The sequence below is a fragment of the Balaenoptera borealis genome (genome assembly GCF_965194805.1).
Source record: "Balaenoptera borealis genome assembly, chromosome: 2".
Taxonomy (NCBI): Eukaryota; Metazoa; Chordata; class Mammalia; order Artiodactyla; family Balaenopteridae; genus Balaenoptera; species Balaenoptera borealis.
In genome coordinates this window covers 84,558,792-84,586,095 of record NC_138867.1, presented here as the reverse complement: position 1 = coordinate 84,586,095, position 27,304 = coordinate 84,558,792, and the positions used below count along the sequence as shown (strand labels likewise).

The window sequence follows — 27,304 nt, the reverse complement described above, 5'->3', positions numbered from 1 at the left end:
CACTCGTACTCGTTATGAAATTTTTATGTAAAGTTTTCTTATATGTATTTATGAACTATTTCAAATAAGCAGAAAGTAGAAGGAGTAGTAGCATTTGCTTAAACTTTAAATATCTAAGTACTTCTTGCTGAAATTTTTAAAATATGAGCACTTTGCCATCATTGCATCAATAGTTTTTTGTTTTTTTTTTGTTTTTGTTTTTTTAAATTTATTTATTTATTTATGGCTGTGTTGGGTCTTCGTTTCTGTGCGAGGGCTTTCTCTAGTTGTGGCAAGCGGGGGCCACTCTTCATCGCGGTGCGCGGGCCTCTCACTGTCGCGGCCTCTCTTGTTGCGGAGAACAGGCTCCAGACGCGCAGGCTCAGTAGTCGTGGCTCACGGGCCCAGCCGCTCCGCAGCATGTGGGATCCTCCCAGACCCGGGCTCGAACCCGTGTCCCCTGCATTGGCAGGCAGACTCTCAACCACTGCGCCACCAGGGAAGCCCATCAATAGTTTTTAACACATAAAACCTTGTAAGACTTATGTACCTCTTCTTTTTTTTTATAAATTTATTTATTTATTTTTGGCTGTGTTGGGTCTTCGTTGCTGTGCGAGGGCTTTCCCCAGTTGCGGCAAGCGGGGGCCACTCCTCATCGCGGTGCGGGGGCCTCTCACTGTCGCGGCCTCTCTTGTTGTGGAGCACAGGCTCCAGACGCGCAGGCTCAGTAATTGTGGCTCACGGGCCCAGCCGCTCCGCGGCACGTGGGACCTTCCCAGACCAGGGCTCGAACCCGTGTCCCCCGCACTGGCAGGCGGACTCTCAACCACTGCGCCACCAGGGAAGCGCCTGTACCTCTTCTTTATCCCATTTCTCTCCCTCCCTCCCCATAGGTAACAACTCTTCTAAAGTTAGAGTTCATCCTTCTCTCACATTTATATATTTTTACCTCTTATGTACCTATTTACATACAATCTGTTTCTAAAATTCATATATCATTTTGTATGTACTCTTCTGTCACTTTCATCTGAAATTATGAGCATCGATTCATGTTGATCTCTATTTAGTGCATTTTAACAGTGCTGTGGGATTCTATTTTATGAATACTGTTTATTTATCCATATTATATAAAAGGATATGAAGTTGCCCCCAACTTTTTCACTTTTCCAAACAGTGCAGTAACAAATAGACTTGTACATGTCTTCTTGTGAACATTTGTAAAAGTTGATCTATATTTAGACATTGAAGAGGCATTGCTATTGTGTACATCAATTTTACTAGATATTGAGAATTGACTCTCCAAAAGAGGTTGCAAATGGAACTAAATGTTTTAAGGTTCCAGCATTAATGGAAAGATGGTAAATGTGATCATTTATTTTATGCTATAAAAAGTCAGAGATGCATACTGTAACTTGCAGGTAACCAGTAAAAGAATAGTAAATGAGTATATTTATTTGAAAATTTTTACTAATAATTTAAAAAAATAAGAAAGGAAAAAAAGAAGGAACATAAAACATGTGGGCCAAATAAAAAACAAATGTTAAGGTATGCAAAAACATTGACTATCAGCCTATTATTGAGTAGATTTTGTGATAAAGGGCACACCATTGTCAGACTGTGCATAGTCCAAAAGCCAAACATGACACAGTTTCAGGGGCCATGACAGATTTTTCCACAGGTATACCACATTGTTTGACACTCTGATTAATCTAATTAATAGAGATAGGGACTAAACCCATTCAATTTGTTTCATAGAGTATTTAATTAAGGCTCATATCAACAGGACTCCAAAGAACAGGATAAGGCCACTTGCAGTATTGGCCTCAATCATGCTGGCAAATTCCTGGACCAAGCCAGCTGAACAAATTTCTTGGCCCTCAGGGTCTACCTTAGAAAGCAAGATGGCTTTCTCCTAAAGTTTCCGTATTGACCTTTCCACTTAGCCTGAGGTATTAATCCAAGCATAACAGAATGCATTAGCAATTGCATATATTTTACCCTGGCCTGCAAGGATGAAGTTTTGGGCAATTCTGTCATCCATAACAATGCTGATCAGTGACTGAGGCTGACCAGAGTGCTTTCCAGGGATGAGGTGTCATTGATTATTTCAACTAAAATTAGGGACAAATTTTGTACCACCTTTTCTAGTTGGATTACTCTTAGAGTAATAAAGATAACTGCCCTCAGGGTACATATAAATAATGTATCAGTAGTCCCTCTGGAAATCTTCCCTGAGTAACCAAAAGTAAGTGCATTTAAAAGAGATTTCCACTGTCTACTGAGGGCTACTGGTGATCTACTGGTGGTGTTTCTTTAATCATTTGAAGATCTCTGTGACCCACCCCCATGGCTTGAACACACCAATTCCAGTTGACAAGTAAGGCTTGTCAAATGGTTAGTGGTGAGTCTATTTTGGTTCATCTCAAACTGAGAATATCAGTCCACAGAATCAGAAAGTCTCTGTGGGTCAGAGCTTTGGTTGTGACAAGGGACCAGCAGTAAGCTAAGAATTGCTTTTAAATGTACCTGTTTCAGGGAGTCAGTGAGTCCTATACAACCAACGATGCTTCTGAGTGGGGACTTCCTCCCTTTTCCATAGACTCCAGCAAAAAAAATCATCAGTCATGGAGCCTTGAAGCTCAAATAGGTCATTAGGTTTGTGGTACCTCAAAGTAGGGAGCATACCACAGCTTGCGGATTGGCATCCAGTGCAGGCCTCTGGGTTAGCTGGTATACAAGACCAAAGAGAATGCCCAAGTGAATCGGCTACTGTCTCTAATACTCAAGAATCCAAAGTGATGCTAGGCTGGCTTTTGGTTGGGGGAAGGGAGACAATTTTTCCTTAACTTCCAGAGTGATAGAGCATTGTGATTTTGTCTGCAGAATCCCCCCAAAACTCGATGAGCAGACTTCTGGATTTTGTTAGGCTTGATCAGTCACCCTTGCTGGTGATGGTGTGCTAATACCAGAGTCAGAGCCATTGAGTCAGGCTTCTGACCCTACAGCCAACTGAATAGCATCTATCACTGAAAGCTTTGGGCATCATAGTGTAGTGGTAGTCACAGTAAATCCTGACCTGCCCCCTTGTAGTAAATGGAAGAGGAATTTAGGTACTCCTGAGGGAATACTGCAAATGTATATTTGTGGCCTTGTAGCATGAATGAGAATTAGTCTTTTTCTTTGGGTGCTAGAGGGATGCAAAAGAAGACTTTGGCAATGTCCAGGACAGCGTATCCAGTGCCATCGGTCTGTGCCAAAAATTTAGTTACATCACAGTGTATGGAACATCCAGGGCTATAGGAACAATGGAATTCAATTGGTGGTTAATCCACTGTAAACCTCAAGCCCCTGGTAACTTTTATTACTGAACATAAGGTCTGTTGAATTGAGATACTGCAATTCTTACTACTTCTGCTTCATGTGAGTCCATAATGAGAGTTGGGACTTTCCTTTTTCCTCCTGAGATTCTATGTTGTTCCTGTTGGACCATACTTGAGGAGCAGGGGTAGCAATTTATGTATTCCAGTATCACTTTTGGAATTTAGAGCATATACAGTACAAGCCTAAAATAGGTAAAATAATTACCTATTTTATATTTTGAAATTGGAGCCACAGCATTTGTGTAGTGAAGCCACAACAAAAGTGCTCTAAAAGGGGATCTATCTTGCTTATCCAAGCATGTTCACTATAGAAATATCCTAGAAAATATAAAACAAAAAGCAGTCAGTACTTCTACTTGTAGGATATACAGCATCAGAGGGTAGTGGAGAATTGTTGCCCAATAAACAGAGTAGTAGTTATAGTACATTTAAATAAAGACAAATCTTGACCTCTACCTCACTACATACATAGATACCAATTCTAGATGGATTGCAGATCTCAATGTGTATGTAAAACAATGAAACTTTTTAGAATAAGGCATAGGAAAATATCTTCATGGCTTGGAGAAGACAAAGATTTATTAAACAGGACACAAATTACATAGCCATAAAGAAAAAAAATGTGCTATTACATTAAAATTAAGAACTTCTGTTCATCAAATGTCAGCATGAAGAGTGAAAATGCATGCAAAACAACATTTTCAATAGAAATATTCTACAAAGTGTTTGTGTCCAGAATATGTAAAAAATCTGACAATAATAAAAAGGCAGATAATCCAATAAAGATGGACAAAAGACTTGAACAGACATTATATAAAAGATGATATCAATTGGCCAATATTCATGTGAAAATGTGCTCACCTTCAGTGGTTTTTCAGGGAAATGCATATTAAAATCACAATGCAATACTATTACCCATTCACCAGAATTGCTAAAATGAAAAAGAAAGATATATGTTGGCATGGATGTGGAGCAATTGACATTTTATCCACTACTGTGAGAATGTAAATTGGTTTATCATTTTATAAATCTGTTTGGCAGTATCATAAAAATCTGAACTTATACATATCCCCTGACCCAGGAATTCAACTCCTAGTTATATACCCAACATAAGTTCTTCTCTTAAGAGTATACCCAACAGAAATGCAAACATTTACAAAAGGACATATACATGAATTTTTAAAGGAGCAGCACAATTTGCAACATCACAGTGAACAAATAAGTTGTGTTGTATGCATATACTAGAATGCTATTCAGCAATGAGAAGGCATGAACTATTGTTATATACAAAAACATGGGTGGATTTTTCAAACATCATGTCCAAAAAAAGAAGCCATAATGTATGCATACTTTATGATTCATATTTTATAAAATCCTATAAGTGCATGAAAGAGCCTCTGGCCTTCTGGTAATGTTTGATTTTTTTTACCTGGGTGTGGTTGCGTAGTTATGTTCACTTTGAAAATTCATCAAATGTGTAATATTGCTTTGTGTATTTTTCTGTACACCAATAAAATATTTACATAAGAAGTTGATTGGAAGTTCTGTGCTTTGCAGTTGAATTTTCAACTGTTTTGTGTCCTTTTAGGGTAGTCTTTCAAGGACCCAGCTATTTAATTTTTGAACTCCCAGTGTCCAGTATTTTCTTATTGCCTAGGGCAATAAGCCTGACAGCCAATACTTTCTCAGCCGAGTTGTGTTCTCAGTTTTCTGCTCACAGATGTAATTGGTTTTCTTAACTCTATAGTTGTTGGGTTCAAACTGAATAAACCTAGGGTTGTCTAGCATTGTGGGTAGGGATAGGAATTGGGGATCAAACATTTTATATAGACAGCCATCCAATCCTCTTGTTTTTTAAGTCTACCTCACTCTTGCTTTCAGTCATACCTACTGCCCTTAATTTCCGAGATTATGAGGTAAAATGTGGTTTACTTCTTCTTGACTTCTTAACTGCAGCCTTGTTGCTCACCCTCTGATTCACTTCCAATTCCCACAATTTTCTTAATAAACATTGCCACTACACTATTTGTACTTTTTTGCTTTCTAATAAATGAATTTGTCTGTAAATTCTACCTTTTAACAGACACTCGTATAATGTTTGCTATGTGACTATACACTGTTCTAAGCACTTAAATATTAACTCATTTAGTTCTCCTAACAAGTTATAATGGAGGTATCGTTAGCTATAGATTTTCTTTAGTAGCATCTCATACATTTAGATGTAATTTGTATCGTTGTTCAGTTCTAAGCATTTTTAATTCTCATCAGCATATTTTTACTTAAGCCATGAATTATTGAAAAGAGATTTTTAGTTTGTAGACATAGGCTCTTATTTCTCTTTTTAAATAACTGCTTGTTCAAATCAATTAATACTTTCCATATCTTTAATAGTGTTGTTAACTAAGTCTCTGTCTCTGAGAAAGCTGAGTTAGAACACTTTGTTTACAGATTTTTAATTTTCTTGAAATCTAGGCAGTGTTTACATAATTTATTTTATGCATTGTCATTAGGTATATACATGTTCATGATCTATATTTTCATGGTACATGCTTTTTCACTGCTTTATTTTCAAGCTTTCCTTTTTTAAAAATATCAAATTTGATATTCTGTCTTTTTAATAGTTGTTTTATCCATTTATCATTTTAGTAAATTCTGACATATTTAAGTAATTTTTAAATTTTTAATTGTACATTTTGTTTATTACACTTCTCTTTTGCTTCTTTTTTTCCCCCACTATTCTGTCCTGTCTCAATGGACTCATTTTTTATTCATTTTATCCCCCTCAGTTGGTTTAGGAAATTTTCACTACTCACTTGCAGTTTACTAACCCCACTCCTCAGGATTGTGTATGTGTGTTTGGTCTAGTTTATTAATTTTATCTTTTTAAAAAATTAGCTATAATTATAATTCTTTTGCAAGTTACAGGCTCTCTGGAAGCTTTTACAATTTACACTTTAATCTTGATGTTATGAAGTTTCCTTACCTTATTACCTTATGTGATTTAATATTTATTTATTTTTACTCTTTCTCAGTAATTGGAGTGCACTTTTATTCCCAGGACTAATATTTCTTTAATTATTGAAATTTCTCATTCTTAGCTACAAATTTTCAAATGTTGTTCCTCCGGTATGCCTTTTATTGTATTTCTCACAACTGCTGTAAAACATTTTGTGGAGCCTCTTATTCTAGGTCCCTTAGGCCTATAGCTTCAGCCCCACTCACAAATTTGTATTTCTCTTAGGGTTCAGGGTTTGTTGAGGTATTTATTAATATCATGCCTTTAAGTTTTGTCTCAGTCTCTTAGTTAAATCTATGTTTGCTATATGTTTAGAGCAGAGGGGATTGCCTCAAAGTATGAATTTTCTGTACTGTCTTTAGCTGACTATTTTTTAACTGTGTTTTCTCTTCCTCCTTTCTTTTAGGACTTGTTTTAATTCCAGGAGGTGCTCTTGGCCAGATTCTGGGAGGTATCATTATTTCCAAGTTACAAATGTCTTGTAAAGGCCTTATGAGATTTGTAATGGTTACATCTGCTGTAACACTTGTACTGCTTGCATTTGTAATTTTTGTACACTGTGATTCAATACCATTTGCTGGGATCACTGAAGATTATGGCGGGTAAATATAATTTTATATTTATGAGATTTTTACATCTAATCCCAATGATAGATTTCTTAGTCGATTAACAGTTATTTATCCAGTAACCCTAATATGCTCATATCATTCTTGGCATTATTGAACATGTAAAAGAAACATAAAGCATAGTTCACCTTTCACTTTAAGGGCAGAAATATCATGATAGCTTGTGGTATGACTGCTTATGCATTCATATAGTCTAAAGAAACAAAACATAATGAAATGAATCAGAACCCAGAACAAGAAATCTGTATTAAAGTGAGTAGCAACTAGGAGACCATACTAACTGTCTGTACAAAGCCAGTCTTACCTTTGTTTTTGAATTGGTATGTCTGCCTTCTTATCAAAGAATGGAACTGAAGACATCTGAAAGTATGCATGAGTAATGTCTCCTTTAAGTTAAACATGCAAAAATTCAAAGAACTGGGCAGAGATTGATGTTAAAGAAGAGAAACAGAACTGGAATTGGAAACCAAAGGACTAAGCAAGTAAAATAAGTAAAGAAAACAAGACTTACACTTGAGCTACAATGAAGTGGCTTATGGCAGACCAATGCTTCTACTGAGAACACCTAGAAAAGCTGAATAACATTTTAAAAATGTGTTTAAAGGCATCAGACAGTTGTTTAGGCAACTAGGAATTTAAAGACCAAAATCCTGGAGAAAGGCAAACCTTGTGAGGAGAAGCAATCTTCTGCAGTTACTTTTTACCCTGAGTATATTTACTATTTCTGGACATTGGCAAGAAGCTGGCAATTCTGGCAAAGTGTCTGGGCAAAAAGCATCTAGTAAGATGACAAAAAAACTGGCACAAATTTTTGACTGACCTTTGAGCCTAAAGAGACAAAAATTAGGACATGGAGTGAGACAGGATATCAGTAAGGAGAGAGGTAGACAAATGAGATAACACTCTGTTGGGGTTTCACTCAATACATTTGCTGAATTATGAAGCTAAGAGGCTGAAATCAAGTAGAAATCTTGTAAAAAGCAGAGAAAAATTTCACCAGTCTTGTGATGCTCTATAGATAAGAGTTCAACTTTAGATTGTGCGGTTGGGGAGCAACCGTGGTGAATACCATGTTCTCAACTGATACCTCTGTAAGGTTAAGACCTAAGAGTGAGGGCCTCCCTAAAGTACTATAACCCAGCCAGGAATTAATTTGCCTCTAATTGGATTAATTTGGTCAGCCAGTGCTGTAGCAGCAGAAAGGCAGACTTAACACTCCGAAAGAAAGATTATGCCATACAAAGCTATAAAGTGTTGTAGGCAAGGGTCTTGCATTAAAAAAAATACCCAGCAGGCCAAAGACATGGCCAAAAACCCTTAGATAAAACAGACGATAGAACAGACCATAGGGGATCCAGATATTGGCATTATCAAATAAGAATGTTACAATAGTATTTATGGGTGCAGTAATACAGATAACTGTGAATTTCTCATCAGAAACCATGGGTTCAGAAAACAGTAGAACAATATCTTTAGTCCTGAAAGAAAAGAACTGCTAACACATAATTTATTATCCAGTGAAAATATCCTTCAAGAAAGAAAATGAAAGAAAGATAGTCTCAGGTGAAGGATAATTAGTAACATTTGTTGTTAGCTCTAAAAGAAATGAGATTTTGGAATGATCAGACTAGGAACATAAAATAACTATGATTAATATTCTAAGGGCTCTAATGGAAAAAGTGGACAACATGAAAGAAGTATAGGTAATGCAAGCAGAGAAATGGAAACTCTAAGAAAAAAATCAAAAGTAAATTCTAGAAAGCCAAAACAACACTATAATAAAATGAAGAGTCCCTTTCATGGATTCATCAGTAGACTGTACAGAACTGAGGAAAGTATTAATGACTTTGAAGATATGTCAGTGGAAACCTTTCAAACTGAAAAGCAAAGAGAAAAAAGAATGCCAATAACTGGAATAGAATATCCAAGAACTGTGCAGCAGTTACAAAGATGTAACACATCTGGAAGGACCAGAAAGAGAAGAAGGAGACAAAAGAACAGAAGAAATAGGTGAAGTAATAATGGCTGAGAATTTTCCATAGTTAATGACAGACAGCAAACCACAGATCTTGGAAGCTCAAAGAATACCAAGAAGGATAAATACCAAAAAAAATCTACATGTAGGCATATCATATTCAAACTGCAGAATCAAAATCGAAGTCTTGAAAAAAAGTCAGAGGAAATAAAACTTATAGAGGATCAAGGATAATTTACAACAGACTTCTCTTCACAAACAATGCAAGCAAGATGAGAGAGGAATGAAATATTTAAAGGACTGGAAAAAAAAAGTCAACTTAGAATGCTGTATACAATGAAACTATCTTTGAAAAGTGAAGGAGATATAAAGATATTCTCAGATAAACAAAATATAAGGGAATTGTCACCAGTAAATCTGCTTTGCAAGAAATGTTTAAAGAAGTTCTTCAGAAAAATGAAAAATGACATGAGTTAGATGTAGATTCACATAAAGAAACAGAGCATTAGAGATGAATAAATAAAGGTAGACTATGTTCTTTTATTTTTATCATTTTAATAGGTATAATAGATAACTCTTCAAAATAATTATGGCATTAAGGTATTCAGTAATTATAGTTTATGGATAGTGAAATAAATGACAGCAGTCTTATAAAAAGGGAGGGAGGAATCGGGAATACTTTGTTATAAAGTACCTGAACTACCAATGAAGTGGTATAATGTTATTTGAAAGTAGACTTAAATAACTTGAAAATGTATGTTGGGAATTCTAGGGAAAATCATTAAAACGTTTTTAAAAAGAAGTATAATTGCTATGCTAACAGATGAGAGAAAATGAAATCTCATAAAGTACTCAAAACCAGAGAAAGCAGAAGAGCATGAATGATGAAAGCAAGAAAGCAAGCAAGCAAGAAAAAATTTTTGGTGTATAATTCTTCATAGTAGTCACTTATGACCTTTGTATTTGTAGTGTATCAGTTGTAATGTTTCTGCTTTCTTACAATTTCATTTATTTGACTCCTCTCTTTTTTTTCTTGGCAAGTCTAGCTAAAAGTTTATCTATTTTATTTATCTTTTAAAAAAACAACTCTTAGTTTTATTGATCTTTTCTATTGTATTAGTCTCTATTTCATTTATTTCTGCTCTCATCCTTATTTCCTTCCTTCTACTAATTTTGGACTTAGTCTGTTCTTTTTCTAATTCCTTGAGGTGTAGTTAGATTGTTTATTTGAGATCTTTCTTTTTTCTTAATGTAAGCTTTTATTGCTATGAACTTCTTAAAATTGCTTTTTTTACTGAAAACTAGTTGATTTACAATATTAGTTTCAGGTGTACAAAATAGTGATTCAATATTTTTATAGATTATAACCCTTTTAAGATTATTATAAAATAATGGCTACATTTCCCTGTGCTCTACAATATGTCTTTATTGCTTATTTATTTTATACATAGTAGTTTATATCTCTCATTCCTATACCCCTATCTTGCCCCTCCCCTCTTCCTTCTCCTTACTGGTAACCAGTAGTTTGTTCTCTGTATCTGTGAGGCTGTTTCTGTTTTGTTGTATATATTCATTTGTTTTATTTTTTAGATTTCATATATAAGTGATAACATAGAGGCATTTGTTTTTCTCTATTTAACTTATTTCACTAAGCATAATACCCTCTAGGTCCATCCATGTTGCGCAAATGGTATTATTTCATTCTTTTTTATGGGTAATATTCCATCATATATATATATATGCCACATCTTCTTTATCCATTCATCTGTTGCTGGGCACTTAGGTTGCTTCCATATCTTGGCAATCATAAATAATGCTGCTATGAACATTGATTGGGGTGCGTGTATCGTTTCGAATTAGTGTTTTTGTTTTCTTTGGATATATACCCAGGAGTGGAATTGCTAGGTCATATGGTAGTTATACTTTTAGTTTTTTTGAGGAAACTTCATACTGTTTGCCATAATGGCTGAACCACTTCTTAGAATTGCTTTTGCTATGTCCCATTAATTTTTGGTATATTTTCATTTTTATTTATTTCAAGGTATTTTTACATTTCTCTTTTGATTTATTCTATGACCAATTGGTTTTTTAGTGGTATGTTGTTTAATCTTCACATATTTGTGAATTTTCCAGTCCTCTTCTTGTAAATGATTTCTAGTTTAATACTATTGTGGTTGGAAAAGATGCTTGATGTAATTCCAATCTTCTTAAATTTATGAAGACTTGTTTTGTCATGTAATATATGATCTACACTGGAGAATATTTCATGTGCATGTGAGAAACATGTGTATTCTTCTGCTGTTGGATGGAATGTCCTGTAAGTGTCTGTTAAGTCTGTCTGTTCTAACCTGGAGTTTAAGTTCAATGTTTCCTTATTAATTTTCTGCCTGGATGTTTTATCCATTGCTGAAAGTGGGACATCAAAGTCCTCTAGTATTATTGTGTTGCTGTCTATTTCTCCCTGTAGGTCTGTTAATATTTGCTTCATATGTTTAGGTGTTCCTGTGTTGGGTGCATAAATATTTACAAGTGTTATATCTCCTTGTTGGAATGATCCCTTTTCATTATAAAATGACCTTTTTTGTCTCTTCTTGCAGTCTTTGTCTTAAAGTCTGTTTTGTCTGATATAAGTATAGCTATCCCAGCTTTCTTTTGGTTTCCATTTCTATGTAATATATTTTTCCATCGCTTTACTTTCAGTCTGTGTGTCCTTACATCTGAAGTGAGTCTCTTTTATGGGGCATATATATATATGGGGCTTGTTATTTTAATCCATTCAGATACTCTATGTCTTTTAATTGGGGAATTTAGTCTATTTACATTTAAAGTGATTATTGACAGGTATGTACTTATTGCCATTTTGTTAATTGTTTTCTGGCTATTTTGTTGTTCCTGTGTTTCCTCCTTCTCTTGCTCTTCCTTTGTGATTTGATGATTTTCTTTAGTGCTTAGGTTCCGTTCTCTTTATCTTTTGTGTATTTTCTATAGGTTTTTGTTTTGTGGTTACCATGAGGCTTATATAAAACATATTTATAACAGTCTATTTTAAGGTGATAACAACTTAACCTCAAATGCATACTAAAGCTCTACATTTTTCTTTCCTCCTGCATTTTATGTTTTTGATGTTAAAATTTATATCTTTTTACCTTGTGTATCTACAAACAAATTATTGTAGTTATATTTATTTTTATAACTATAATAACTAGATGAACTTTATCTATAACAATAACCTTATCTATAATTATAATGACTAGATAAGCCTTATTGATCAACCAGGCCTGAGTTCTTGGTTGTCTATCAAATCTTTGTGATTGTTCAGGCTGTCTTCTTTGTTTTTAGTGGCCCCCAGTAGTTGAGGGCGTACCAAGACCTGTCAGTGTCCCAAAGGGGAGGATTGCAGCCAGCACTTAGATACAGGCAGATTGGAAGCCAGATCCTCAGGCAGTAGAGGGGAGAATACGTAGTTAGGATGCTTTTAGAGAGAAACTGGGAGATGGGCTTTTTTTGCCTGCTCCCTCTGTACTAAGCCTGAGTGTATAGCTGCAAGTGGAGTGCCCCTGTGCCCATTAATAACTGCTTTTTTGTTTACAGTCCTTTGGGACTCATGAATACAAGCCTCACTGGCTGTCAGAGCCAAGTGATCCAGGGACCTGTTCCTTGGGCAGCAGTGACAAAAGCTGGGGTGCCAGACATATGTACGTGCTCCTTCCAGGAGGACTTGCCATTCGTAGTGGGCTGGAGTGAGAAGGCAAAGGTGGTGTCTGATGTCTTCCCCAGTCTCTGGGGAGGATCACAGTCAGCTTCCAGATGCCTGCGAATATACAACAGACAGTACAAGGTTTGTAAAGCCTAAATATTTGCTATCTGGCCCCTTACAGAAAATATTCATTGATCCCTAATCTAAACCTACCTATTCAAAGGCAGCAATTGTCAGATTATTTTAAAAAGTAATCCCAAGCTAAATTCAGTCTACGTGAAACCTACGATAAATAATGACATGTAGTTTAAAAGTAAAAAGATGAAAAAATTATAACATACAAATGCTAAATAAAAGAAAGCTGAAATAAATATATTAATATCAGACTTCAGAATCAACAAAATTATAGGGATAAAGAGACATTACAAATTATGAAATGGTCAATTTACAAAGAACAAACAATTCTACTTGTGTATGCAGCTAACAACAGAGACTCAAGATCTAAGAGGGAAAATCTAGTAAAACTGAAAGAAAAAGAAGATAAATTCAAAAATATACCTAGAAACTTTATTACTACCCTCTCAAGGGAGTTAAAGAAGTACTGAATAACACAATCAACTTGAACTAATTTATATTCATGGAACACTTCAGTCAACAATAGCAGAATACCTATTCTTTTTGAATACAAATGGATTATTCACCAAAATAAGCCATATTTTGGGTTATAAAACAGACCTGAAAAGTATAAAAGACTGAAATTATACAGAGTGTGTTTTCTACCACAGCAGAATCAAACTATAATCAAAACAGAAAAGTAATGAGACAATCTCTAAACACTTGGAAACTGAATAACATACTTCTAAATAATCTGTAGGTCAAAGAGGAAGTCTGAAGAGAAATCAACAGAAAATACATTGACCTGAATGAAAATGAAAATACCACATATCACAATTGTGGGACAAAACTAAAACAGTATTGAGAGGGAAATTTATAGTACTAAATGCATATAATTAAAAATAGGAAAAGTATCAAGAATCTAAGCTCCCACCTCAAGAATTTAAGAGCAAAATAAACCCAAAAGAAGCAGAAGGAAGCAAATAATAGATACAAGCAGAAATCAATCAAACAAAAACCTGGTTCTTTGAAAGATCAATAAAATTGACACATCCCTAGCAAGATTAACAAAGAAGGAAAGCAGAGAACACAAATTACCATTATCAGGAATGAAACAGGCAGTAACTATCCCCAGAGATATTTAAAGGATAATAAGGGACTACCAAAAATAACTCCACACACATAAATTTGACAGGTAGGGGCTTCCCTTGTGGTGCAGTGGTTGGGAATCCACCTGCCAGTGCGGGGGACACAGGTTCGATCCCTGGTCCGGGAAGATCCCACATGCCACAGAGCAACTGAGCCCATGCACCACAGCTGCTGAGCCTGTGCTCTGGAGCCCGTGAGCCACAACTGCTGTGCCCACGCACCACAACTACTGAAGTCCGCACTCTCTAGAGCCCATGCTCCGCAACAGCGGAGGCCACCGCAGTGGGAGGCCCGCGCACCGCAACGAGGAGTGGCCCCCACTCACCGCAACTGGAGAAAGCCCGCACACAGCAACGAAGACCCAACACAGCCAAAGATAATAAATAAATAAAAATAAAATAAATTAAAAAAAATTTGACAGGTAATATGGACTAATCCTTGAAAACTGAAAAAACTCACCCAATATGAAAGAGATAATTTGAATAGTTATAAAAGGAATTATTAAATAAATTGAATCCACAGTTTATAAAGTACCCCCCAAACATATTCTGGCCCAGATGATTTCACTGGAGAATTCTACCAAATATTTAAAGAATTAACAATGATTCTACACAATATCTTCTAGAAAGTAGAAGAGGAGGGAATACTTCCTAACTTGGTTGATGAGGCCAGTGTTATTTTGATAGCAAAGCCAAAGACAATACAAAAAAAATGGATCATACAGAACAGTATCTCTCATAAACTTAGATGCAATAGCCTCAACAAAATGTTAGCAAGTTAAATGCAACAATGTATAAAAAATTAGTCCTTTTGGTGCCTAACATTCATCATCTTTTCTTTTGGGGCTCATTCAGTGTACATGTAAGTCAGGGCCTTGCCTCCATCTAAATCAACCAAAGGGAGTTAAATACTACTTTTTTAATCTTCCTTACATCAACAAGTATATGAGTTAGGCTCATATGATTGGACTGCTCCCTTAAGATTTTGATTTTTGAGAAAGTAACAAAAAAGCCCATGGTCAGTGAGAGATTACCTGCAGCCTCCAATGCAAAACTGAGTACTGCAGTGCATTAAGTCCTGGGGGTGGGGGCATGGGGGACATCTTGCTAAGAAGATTAGTCCTATAATGTAATCTTGCTTGCCTTTTTTTGGGTTCTTGATGGTTTTCAGAATCTACTTTTTGAGGCTTCTTCCTCATTCTATGAGCTCTTTGACGTTCTTTCAATAAGTTCATTCACTTTATCCAGAATTAGTTTATGCTACCTGTATTGGTTCAAATATATAGTTTATAAATGAAAAATGATAATCTTAAAAATGATTTTGAAATATAGCCACTTTTTCAAATTATTAATAATGTAAAGTAAGACCCTTTGATTTCATTCTAAATTTATATTTAGAAACTTTTCTGGACTTCCACTTTTAGCCAAGATGGAATAACACATTTCCCCTACTATAAAAACCAACCAAAAATAGAAACAGTGGTTTTCATGACAGAGGAGTCAGTCAGTGAAGGACAGTGATACATGAGAGGTGGGAAACATTTAAGGTGAGCCTTATAATTCCTCCAGCTTACTGCCTTAAGAGGGTTTTGAGGTCATGGTACAGGAAGGGGGAACCAGACAAATTCTGGCAGACTCCCTGAGTTGAGGCATTTGAGCTGAGAGTCCAGAGAAACCAATACAGCTAGAGTTCATAGGATAGTGTACCAGAAGACATAACATATCTGCAGAGGATTGCTCTAAAATGTAAAGCAGAGTACTAATTAGCATATATGTGAGGAAAGTACCTGAGTCTAAGGAACCAAAAAAATCAAAGGAAACAGTACTCACCACTCACACATGGTTGGGATTAGTACCTGTTCTGATCAGACTGGAAAACCTCAAAAATCACAGAGCACACAGTATACAGAAGGATCTTGCCACAGTAGTGGGTAATAATTAGCTCTAAACTGAGCACTACTCTGGCTCTACCAATCAAGTCTTGGAAGCAAGAGCCCAAAAAGATAAAACATTTACCTGTAAATTAGCTGCATTCCAGACCAAAGCTTATTTATCTAAATACAAAAATATTTAGTTTCCAAGATGGTGAAATTTACAAGGCCTAATATCCATTAAAAATTATAAGAAATTCAAGTCAGCAGAAAAACACAACCCATAATGAGGAACAAGAACTCAATTCATCAAAACAAACCCATAACTGATGTGTATGTTAAAATTATCAGAGAAGAATGTTAACACGACTATTATACCAGTAATCCACATGTTAAAAAAGTTAAGTAGAAGACAATTTTAAAAACCCAAATTCAACATATAGAAGTAAAGACTAGAATTTGTGAGAAAAATACTCTCTATGAGATTAATGATAGATTAGACATTGCAGAAGACTAGTGAACTTGAAATCAATAGCAATAAAAACCATCCAACAGAAAACAGAGAAAAGAGAATTAATAAAAATGAACAAAGCATCACTGAGTTGGACAACTTCAGGTGCTATATGTGAAGGTGCTTATATGGTTGAAGTCCCCAGAGGAAGAATCTTGGGAAAAGAAAAATATCTGAAGAAATGATGTCCAAAACATTAAAATTTCATGTGACCTATAAATCTACAGACTTAAAAAAATCAGACAAACATTAAGTACAAGAAACATGAGAAAAATTACATCATGGTACATAATAATCAAATTGCTCAAAATAAGTGTAAAGTGAAAATATTAAAAGTAGTGAGAGGTGGAAAACATACCTTAAATATGAAAGACCAAAGATAAGGGTAACAGTTGATTTTACATCAAAAGCAATACAGGTAAGAAGAGGGTGGAACTATTTTTAAAGTACTGAAAGAAAAATGTCAACCTGTAATTCTACACAAAATCAGAATATCTATCAAAAATGAAGGAGAAATAATTTTAGATATTAAAAATGTAAATAGTATTCAATCAACAAACTTATACTACATGAAGTATTAAAGGAAGTCTTTCAAGCTGAAATAAAATAATACCAGATTAGGGACTTCCCTGGCAGTCCAGTGATTAAGACTCCACACTTCCAATGCAGGGGTCACGGGTTTGATACCTGGTCCGGGGATCTAAGATTCCACATGCCGTGTGGTGCGGCCATAAATAAATAAATAAATAAATAAATAAATAAATAAATAAATAAATAAATAAATGCAATGCATGATTTGAACTGGATAATTTTACAATAAAGGACATTAAAAAAAATACCAGATGAAAATATGAACTACACAAAGCAAAGAAGAGCAAAGGAAATTGTAACTATATAGGTAAATCATTTTTTCTTATTTAAATCTCTTTAAAAACAATTGTTTAAAACAGATTAACATGTAATATGGGTTTACATGAAGTGCTATCATATCATATGTTGGTAGCCTGTATTAAGTAAAAATGTATAGTGTAAACCCTGAAGCAACCACTAAAAAACAATGAGTCATAGCTAATAAGCCAACACAGGAGTTAAAATAGAATTTTCCAAAACTGTTTGATCTCAAAGTAGGCAGAAAAGTGGAAAAAGAGAACAAAGAAGAGATAGAATAAATAGAAAACAAATAGAAAGAGGATATATTCAAACCTAACCACATTAGTAATCACATTAAATGCAAATGGTTGTAGTATCTCAGTTAAAAGGCAGATAATCTGCAGTTTAATTTAAAAAAAGCAAGACTATATGCCGCATGAAAGAAATGCACTTCAAATACAGACACAAGTAGATTATGTGTAAAAGGATGGGAAAAGATATAACATGTTAACAGAAGTCAAAAGAAAGCTGATATCAGTGACCAAGTAGATTTGAGAGCAAACAATATTAGCAGGAAAAAATAATGTCATTATGTACTATAAATTGGCCAACTCATCAAAAATTAATAGCAATCCTAAATGATTCGGAACCTAATGAAAGAGCTTTAAAATATGTGGAGCAAAAACTTACGCACTGCAAGGAGAAATGTAGAAATTCACAAGTGTAGTCAGCTATTTCAGTATTCCTCTCTTAGTAGAAGTAGGGAGAAAAAAAAAACAGTGATGATAAAAATGATTTGAATAACACTGTCAACCAACTTGACCTAATTGACATTTGTAGAACATTTCATGTAACAAAGGAAAATATGCTTTCTTTTCAAGAATGCATGAAATACTTACCAAAATAGACCATATTCTATGAAATAAAACTCAGTAAATTTAAAGGATCAAATAATAAAATGGAAGTAAAATTTCTGACCATGATGGAATTAAATTAGAAATAAATTAATAAAAAAAGATTTCTGAAAAAGCCCCAGATATCTGGAAACTGAAAAAACCTTCTACATAAACTTTGGGTCAAATAATTTCTCCTAAAGGGAAATTGTAAAATATTTTGAAGTGAATGAAAATGTAAACACACATTAAAAAATTTGTGGGATGCTGTTAAAGCAGTATGTAGGGCAAAATGTATAGCATTAAAAGTCTGTATGAGAAAAGAAAAAAGTCTCAAACCAGTGACATTTGTTTCTACCCTAAAAAACTATAAACATCAAAGCAGACTGATTGTAAATTAAGTAGAACAAAGCATGCAATTGAGATCAGAACAGAAATCAGTGGAGTAGAAATGAGAAAAACAATGGAGAAAATCAGTAAAATCGCAGGTGTTATTTTGAGAAAATTGATGAAATTGCTAAACCAGTACAGAGAGAAAATTACCAAAATCAGGAGTTAGAGATCTGTTGTTAGTATAGGTTCTACTAATATAAAAAGATAATAGGTTAATATTATGAACAACTTTATGCCCATAAATTTAATAGCTACCATGAAATGGGTAAAACCTTTGAAAGACAAAAAACTCACTTAAGAAGAAATAGCTAATTTTTATATCTAGCAAATAAATCAAATTTGTAGTTAAACACTTTCCCACAAAGAAAACTCCAGGCCCAAATGGTTTCACTGGGGAATTCTACCAAACATTTAAAAAATATCTGTTCTTACACAAATTCTTCTAGAAAATTGAAAAGGAATGGATACTCCCTAACTCATTCTATGAGACCTGCATTATCCTGATCTCAAAACCAGACAAAGACATTGTAAGAAAGGAAAACTATAGACCTATATCACTCATGAGTATAGATGCAAAAATTCTTAACAGAACTTTAATAAATGGAATCCAATAGTATATTAAAAGGAAACTAAATTATGATCAAACAAGATTCATATAGAGATGCAAGGATAGTTTAATAGTTGAAAATCGATTGATACATAATCTACCATATTAATAAACTAAAAATGAAAAAAATTTATAATCTCAATAGATGTCAAAAATGCTTGATAAAGTGCAACATCTATTCCTGATCAAGTAGAAAACTAATAATGGAAGGGATTCTATGAAAATGTACAGCTAACTTCATACTTAGTGATGATTATAGACTGCATGTTTGTGTTTCCCCCTCCTTCCAGATTCATATGTTGAAGCCCTAATCCCCAATATGATAGTATTATGAGATGGAGCCTTTAAGAGATAATTAGGGTTAGGTAAGATCATGAGGGTGGACACCCCATGATGGGATTAATGTCCTTCTAAGAAGAGGAAGAGACCAAAGCTTTCCCTCTATCGACTGTGTGAGGATAACAATGAGAAGGTGATGTTCTGCAATCCAGGAAGACAGCCCACACCAGACACCAAAGCTGCCTGCACCCTGACCTGGACATAGCTTCCAGAATAGTGAGAAATAAATGTCTGTTGTTTAAGCCACGCAATCTATGATATTTTATTATAGTGGCTTGAGCAGACTAAGACGATGAAACATTGACTAACCAAAAATACAAGGATATCTGTTTTTAATACTTCTATATTAACATTGTTCTAAAGGTTCTAGCTGTACAATAATGTAAGAAAAATAAACAAAAGGCATTACAATAGCAAAAGTAGAAGCAAAACTGTGTTTATTTGAAGTCAACACCATTGTCTATGTAGAAAATCCAAAAAACACTATAACTAATAAAATGAGTTTAGCAAGTTTGTAAGATCAAGTCAACCTACAAGAATCTATGGTATTTCTATATGCTAACTACAAATGCAGAAATCAATATTAAAAATAATATTGTTAATTCCCATAAGGCTATCAACTGACTTTTCAGCAGAAACTCTGTAGTCCAGAAGGGAGTGTCATGAAGTATTTAGAGTGATGAAAGGGAAAAAACTTACAAACAAGAATACTCTACCAAGCAAGCCTTTTATTCAGATTTGATGGAGAGATAAAAAGTTAGATAAGCAAAAGCTAAAATTCTTCAGCACCACCAAACCAGCTTTACAAGAAATATTAAAAGGACTACTCTAACTGAAAAAGAAAAGGCCATTACTAGAAATATGAAAATAATAGAAGGAAAAAACTCATTGGTAACAGCAATATGAAGGAAAGACAGTAAATCAACCACATATAAAGTTAGTAGGAAGACTAAAAGACAAAAGTAGTAAAATTATATCTATCTGCAATAAGTAGTTAAAAGATACACGAAAAGATGTAAACTAGGTCAAAAACAGGAAACGTGGGTGCAGCAAAAATGCGGGATTGTTAAAATGTGTTTGAACTTAGATAAATAACATAAAATAATGATGTGTGTGTGTGTGTATACCTACCTCACGGTAACTACAAATCAAAAATCTATTAGTTACACACACACGGAAAAAAGGAATCGAGACATTAACATTAAAGTTGTAGACATAACATTAAAGATAGTCATCAAATCACAAGGGAAGAGAACAAAGGAAGAGAAAGGAACAAAAAAGACCATAAAAACAATCCCCAGGGAGGAGCTTCAAGATGGCAGAAGGGGAAGATGTGGAGATCACCTTCCTTCCCACAAATATATCAGAAATACATCTACATGTGGAACAACTGCAGAACACCTACTGAATGCTGACAGAAGACCTCAGACCTCCCAAAAGGCAAGAAACTCCTCATGTACCTGGGAAGGGCAAAAGAAAAAAGAAAAAACAGAGACAAAAGAATAGGGACGGAACCTGCACCAGTGGGAGGGAGCTGTGAAGGAGGAAAGGTTTCCACGCACTAGGAAGGCCCTTCGTGGGTGGAGACTGCGGGTGGCGGAGGGGGGAAGCTTCGGAGCCACGGAGGAGAGCGCAGCCACAGGGGTGCGGAGGGCAAAGCGGAGAGATTCCCGCACAGAGGCTCGGCGCCGACCAGCACTCACCAGCCCGAGAGGCTTGTCTGCTCACCCGCCGGGGCGAGCGGGGGCTGGGAGCTGAGGCTCAGGCTTCGGAGGTCAGACCCAAGGGAGAGGACTGGGGTTGGCTGCGTGAACACAGCCCGAAGGGGGCTAGGTGCGCCACGGCTAGCTGGGAGGGAGTCAGGGAAAAGGTCTGGAACTGCCAAAGAGGCAAGAGACTCTTTCTTGCCTCCTTGTTTCCTGGTGTGTGAGGAGAGAAGATTAAGAGCGCTGCTAAAAACAGCTCCAGAGACGGGCGTGAGCTGTGGCTATCCGCGCGGACCCCAGAGACGAGCATGGGACACTCAGGCTGCTGCTGCAGCCACCAAGAAGCCGGTGTGCAATCACAGGTCACTATCCACACCTCCCCTCCCGGGAGCCTGTGCAGCCCGCCACTGCCAGTGTCCCGTGATCCAGGGACAACTTCCCCGGGAGAACAGACGGCGCGCCTCAGGCTGGTGCAATGTCATGCTGGCCTCTGCCGCCGCAGGCTCGCCCCGCATTCCCTACCCGTCCCTCACCCCGGCCTGAGTGAGCCAGAACCCCTTAATCAGCTGCTCCTTTAACCCTGTCGTGTCTGAGCGAAGAACAGACGCCCTCAGGCGACCTACACGCAGAGGCGGGTCCAAATCCAAAGCTGAACCCCAGGAGCTGTGCGACAAAGAAGAGAAAGGGAAATCTCTCCCAGCAGCCTCAGGAGCAGCGGATTAAATCTCCACAAACAACTTCATGTACCCTGCATCTGTGGAATACCAGAATAGACAACGAATCATCCCAAATTTAGGAGGTGGACTTTGGGAGCAATGATATATATATTTTTTTCCCCTTTTTCTCTTTTTCTGAGTGTGTATATGTATGCTTCTGTGTGTGATTTTGTCTGTATAGCTTTGCTTTTACCATTTGTCCTAGGGTTCTGTCTCTCCGTTTTTGGGGTTTTTTTATTACTTTAAAAATTTTTTGCTTAGTAAATCATTATTTTTTATTTTTATTTTAATAACTTTATTTTATTTTATTGTATCTTCTTCTTTCTTTCTTTTTTTTCCTCCCTTTTTTTCTGAGCCATGTGGAGGACAGGCCCTTGGTGCTCCAGCCAGGCATCAGGCCTGTGCCTCTGAGGTGGGAGAGCCAAGTTCAGCACACTGGTCCACAAGAGAACTCCCAGCTCCACGTAATATCAAACGGCAAAAATCTCCCACAGATCTCCATCTCAACGCCAAGACCCAGCTCCACTCAATGACCAGCAAGCTACAGTGCTGGACACCCTATGCCAAACACCTAGCAAGAAAGGAGCACAATTCCATCCAGTAGCAGAGAGGCTGCCTAAAATCATAAGAACGTCACAGACACCCCAAAACACACCACCAGACGTGGACCTGCCCACCAGAAAGACAAGATCCAGCCTCATCCACCAGAACACAGGCACTACTCCCTTCCACCAGGAAGCCTGCACAACCCACTGAACCAAGCTTAGCCACTGGGGACAGACACCAAAAACAACGGGAACTACGAACCTGCAGCCTGTGAAAAGGAGACCCCAAACACAGTAAGTTAAGCAAAATGAGAAGACAGAGAAACACACAGCAGATGAAGGAGCAAGGCAAAAACCCACCAGACCTAACAAATGAAGAGGAAATAGGCAGTCTACCTGAAAAAGAATTCAGAATAATAATACTAAAGATGATCCAAAATCTTGGAAATAAAATGGAGAAAATACAAGAAACGTTTAACAAGGATCATACACCATGATGAAGTGGGGTTTATCCCAGGAATGCAAGGATTCTTCAATATATGCAAATCAATCAATGTGACACACCATATTAACAAATTGAAGGAGGAAAACCATATGATCATCTGAATAGATGCAGAGAAAGCTTCTGACAAAATTCAACACCCATTTATGATAAAAACCCTGCAGAAAGTAGGCATAGAGGGAACTTTCCTCAACATAATAAAGGCCATATATGACAAACCCACAGCCAACATCGTCCTCAATGGTGAAAAACTGAAACCATTTCCACTAAGATCAGGAACAAGACAAGGTTGCCCACTCTCACCACTATGATGCAACATAGTTTTGGAAGTTTTAGCCACAGCAATCTGGGAAGAAAAAGAAATAAAAGGAATCCAAATCAGAAAAGAAGAGTAAGGCTGTCACTGTTTTCAGATGACATGATACTATACATAAAGAATCCTAAAGATGCTACCAGAAAAATACTAGAGCTAATCAATGAATTTGGTAAAGTAGCAGGATACAAAATTAATGCACAGAAATCTCTTGCATTCAATACACTAATGATGAAAAATCTGAAAGTGAAATTAAGAAAAAACTCCCATTTACCACTGCAACAAAAAGAATAAATTATCTAGGAATAAACCTACCTAAGGAGACAAAAGACCTGTATGCAGAAAATTATAAGACACTGATGAAAGAAATAAAAGATGATACAAATAGATGGAGAGATATACCATGTTCTTGGATTGGAAGAATCAACATTGTGAAAATGACTCTACTACCCAAAGCAATCTACAGATTCAATGCAATCCCTATCAAACTACCACGGGCATTTTTCACAGAACTAGAACAAAAAATTTCACAATTTGTAATGAAACACAAAAGACCCTGAAGAGCCAAAGCAATCTTGAGAAAGAAAAACGGAGCTGGAGGAATCAGGCTCCCTGACTTCAGACTATGATACAAAGCTACAGTAATCAAGACAGTATGGTACTGGCACAAAAACAGAAATATAGATCAATGGAACAGGATAGAAAGCCCAGAGATAAACCCACACACATATGGTCACCTTATTTTTGATAAAGGTGGCAAGAATATACAATGGAGAAAAGACAGTCTCTTCAATAAGTGGTGCTGGGAAAACTGGACAGCTACATGTAAAAGAATGAAATTAGAACACTCCCTAACACCATACACAAACTCAAAATGGATTAAAGATCTAAATGTAAGGCCAGACACTATCAAACTCTTAGAGGAAAACATAGGTAGAACACTCTATGACATAAATCACAGCAAGATCCTTTTTGACCCACCTCCTAGAGAAATGGAAATAAAACCAAAAATAAACAAATGGGACCTAATGAAACTTCAAAGCTTTTGCACAGCAAAGGAAACCATAAACAAGACGAAAAGACAACCCTCAGAATGGGAGAAAAATATTTGCAAATGAAGCAACTGACAAGGGATTAATCTCCCAAATTTACAAGCAACTCATGCAGCTCAATATCAAAAAAGCAAACAACCCAACCCAAAAATGGGCAGAAGACCTAAATAGACATTTCTCCAAAGAAGATATACAGATTGCCAACAAACATATGAAAGAATGCTCAAATCATTAATCATTAGAGAAATGCAAATCAAAACTACAATGAGGTATCACCTCACACCGGTCAGAATGGCCATCATCAAAAAATCTACAAACAATAAATGCTGGAGAGGGTGTGGAGAAAAGGGACCCTCTTGCACTGTTGGTGGGAATGTAAATTGATACAGCCACTATGGAGAACAGTATGGCGGTTCCTTAAAAAACTAAATATAGAACTACAATACGACCCAGCAATCCCGCTTCTGGACACATACCCTGAGAAAACCATAATTCAAAAAGAGTTATGCACCGCAATGTTCATTGCAGCACTATTTACAATAGCCAGGACATGGAAGCAACCTAAGTGTCCATCGACAGATGAATGGATAAAGAAGATATGGCACATATAAACAATGGAATATTACTCAGCCATAAAAAGAAATGAAACTGAGTTATTTGTAGTGAGGTGGATGGAGCTAGAATCTGTCATACAGAGTGAAGTAAGTCAGAAAGAGAAAAACAAATACCGTATGCTAACACATATATATGGAATCTTAAAAAAAAATAAAAGAAGGTTCTGAAGAACCAGGACAGGAATAAAGACACAGACGTAGAGAATGGACTTGAGGACATTGGGAGGGAGAAGGGTAAGCTGGGACAAAGTGAGAGAGTGGCATGGACATATATACACTGCCAAATGTAAAATAGATAGCTAATGGGAAGCAGGCACATAGCACAGGGAGATTACCTCAGTGCTTTGTGACCACCTAGAGGGGCGGGATAGGGAGGGTGGGAGGGAGACACAAAAGGGAGGAGATATGGGGATATATGTGTATGTATAGCTGATTGACTTTGTTATAAAGCAGAAACTAACACACCATTGTAAATTATACTCTAATAAAGATGTTAAAACCAACCAACCAACCAACTAACTCATAGAAAAAGAGATCAGATTTGTGGTTAACAAAGGCAGAGGGTTAAGGGATCGGGAATTGAATGAAGGCAGTCGAAATGCACAAACTACCAGTTATAAGGTAAATAAGTACTAAGGAAGTAATGTACAACATGACAAATATAATTAATACTGCTGTATGTCATACATGAAAGTTGTTAAGAGGGTAAATTCTAAGAGTTTCATTACAAGGAAAACATTTTTTCTCTTTAATTTTGTTTTGATATGAGATGATGGTTGTTCACTAAACTTATTGTGATAATCATTTCATGATGTATGTAAGTCTAATAATTATGCTGTACATCTTAAACTTATACAGTGCTGTGTCAATTATATCTCAATAAATTCTGGAAAAAACTTAAAAAATAATGTTAATACTATCAAACAAAAAGAAATACTGTAGAAGAAAAGATTAATATATAAGACTCTATGGCATTTTATATACTACCTACAAACAACTTGAAATTGATATTAAACAACAATACCATTAACAATAGTATCAAGAAAAAGAAATTCTTAAGGATAAATATGATAAAGATGTAAAAGCCCTATGCACTGATTACTGTAAAACATTGCTGACAGTAATTAGAGACCTAAATTTTTAAATGAAGAGATAGCCCATATTTTTGGGTTACAAAACTCAGTATCTTTAAGATGTTAATCCTCCCCAAATTGATGTATGTATGTGATGTAATCACAATCAAAATCCCAGCAAGCTTTTGTTTTTAGATATTGGAAAAATGACTTTTAAATTCATATAGTTATGCAAAGGATCTAGAAAAACCACAAACAATTCTAAAGAACAAACATGGAGGACTAACACTATTTGATTTCAAGACTTATTATAAAGCTACAATAATCAAGAAAGTAGTATTGGTGTAAATATAGACCAATAAGTCAGTGAAACAGAACGGAGAGTCCAAAAGTAAGCACACACATATATAGATAATTGATTTTTGATAGGGTGCATATGCAATTTAGCAGAGAACATACAGTCATTTTAACAAATGATGCTGGATCAATTAGATATCTATGTTTAAACAAACTTTGATCCATATCTTATACCATGTAAATAATTAATTCAAAATGGATTGTAGATGTAATTGTGAAATATAAAATTCCAGGAATATGAGGAAAATTTATGTGAACTTGGGTTCAGCAAAGATTTCTTAGTTATGACACCAAATATGTGATACATAAAGAAATGTATTGATAAATTGGACTTCATTAAAATAAAAAGCATCTGCTCTTTGAAAGATCCCATTAAGGTAATGCAGAAACAAGCCATAGACTGTGAGAAGATATTTGAAAATCATAAATCTAACAAAGAACTTAGATTCTAAAACATATAAAGAACTTTCAATGCTTAGTAATATGCACAAAAATGGGCAAAAGATTTAAACAGATATTTAACCAAATAATAGATACAGATGGAAAATAAGCACATGGAAAGATGTCCAGCATCAGTCATTAGGGAAATACGTATTAAAAACCACAATATGAAGTTACTGTGTCCTTGTTAGAATGTCTAAAATTAAAAAGACTGACTATTCCAAGTGTTGGCAAGGAATATAGAAAGCAGTTGAAATCTTACACACTGCGTGTGAGAATGCAAAATAGCACAATCACTTTGGAAAACTGTTTGACAGTTTCTTAAAAAGTTAAATGAACACCTACCATATGATCCAAACATTCTACTCCTTAATATTTATCCAAGAGACATGGAAGCATATGACCATACAAAGACCATGTAAAGACCAGCTGCATGAAAGAAGCCAGACAAAGAAAGTGCACCTAGTGCACTATGAAATTCCAACTAATGAACAGTTTCAGAAAGTAGATCAGCAGATGCCAGGGGGTGGAGGAATTACAAAGGAGCATGAGGGAACTATTGGGGG

General features: G+C 35.9%; 1 protein-coding gene across 1 annotated transcript in view; it reads left to right on the top strand.

Annotated features, from left to right (window-relative positions):
* The window catches only part of SLCO6A1 (solute carrier organic anion transporter family member 6A1), a 96,700-nt gene that overhangs the window by 42,167 nt on the left and 27,229 nt on the right, over positions 1-27,304 (top strand). Inside the window, exon 5 of the mRNA XM_082380429.1 lies at positions 6,782-6,977. Within this exon, the coding sequence (XP_082236555.1) occupies positions 6,782-6,977 (196 nt within the window). The remainder of the gene's footprint in view (positions 1-6,781; positions 6,978-27,304) is intronic.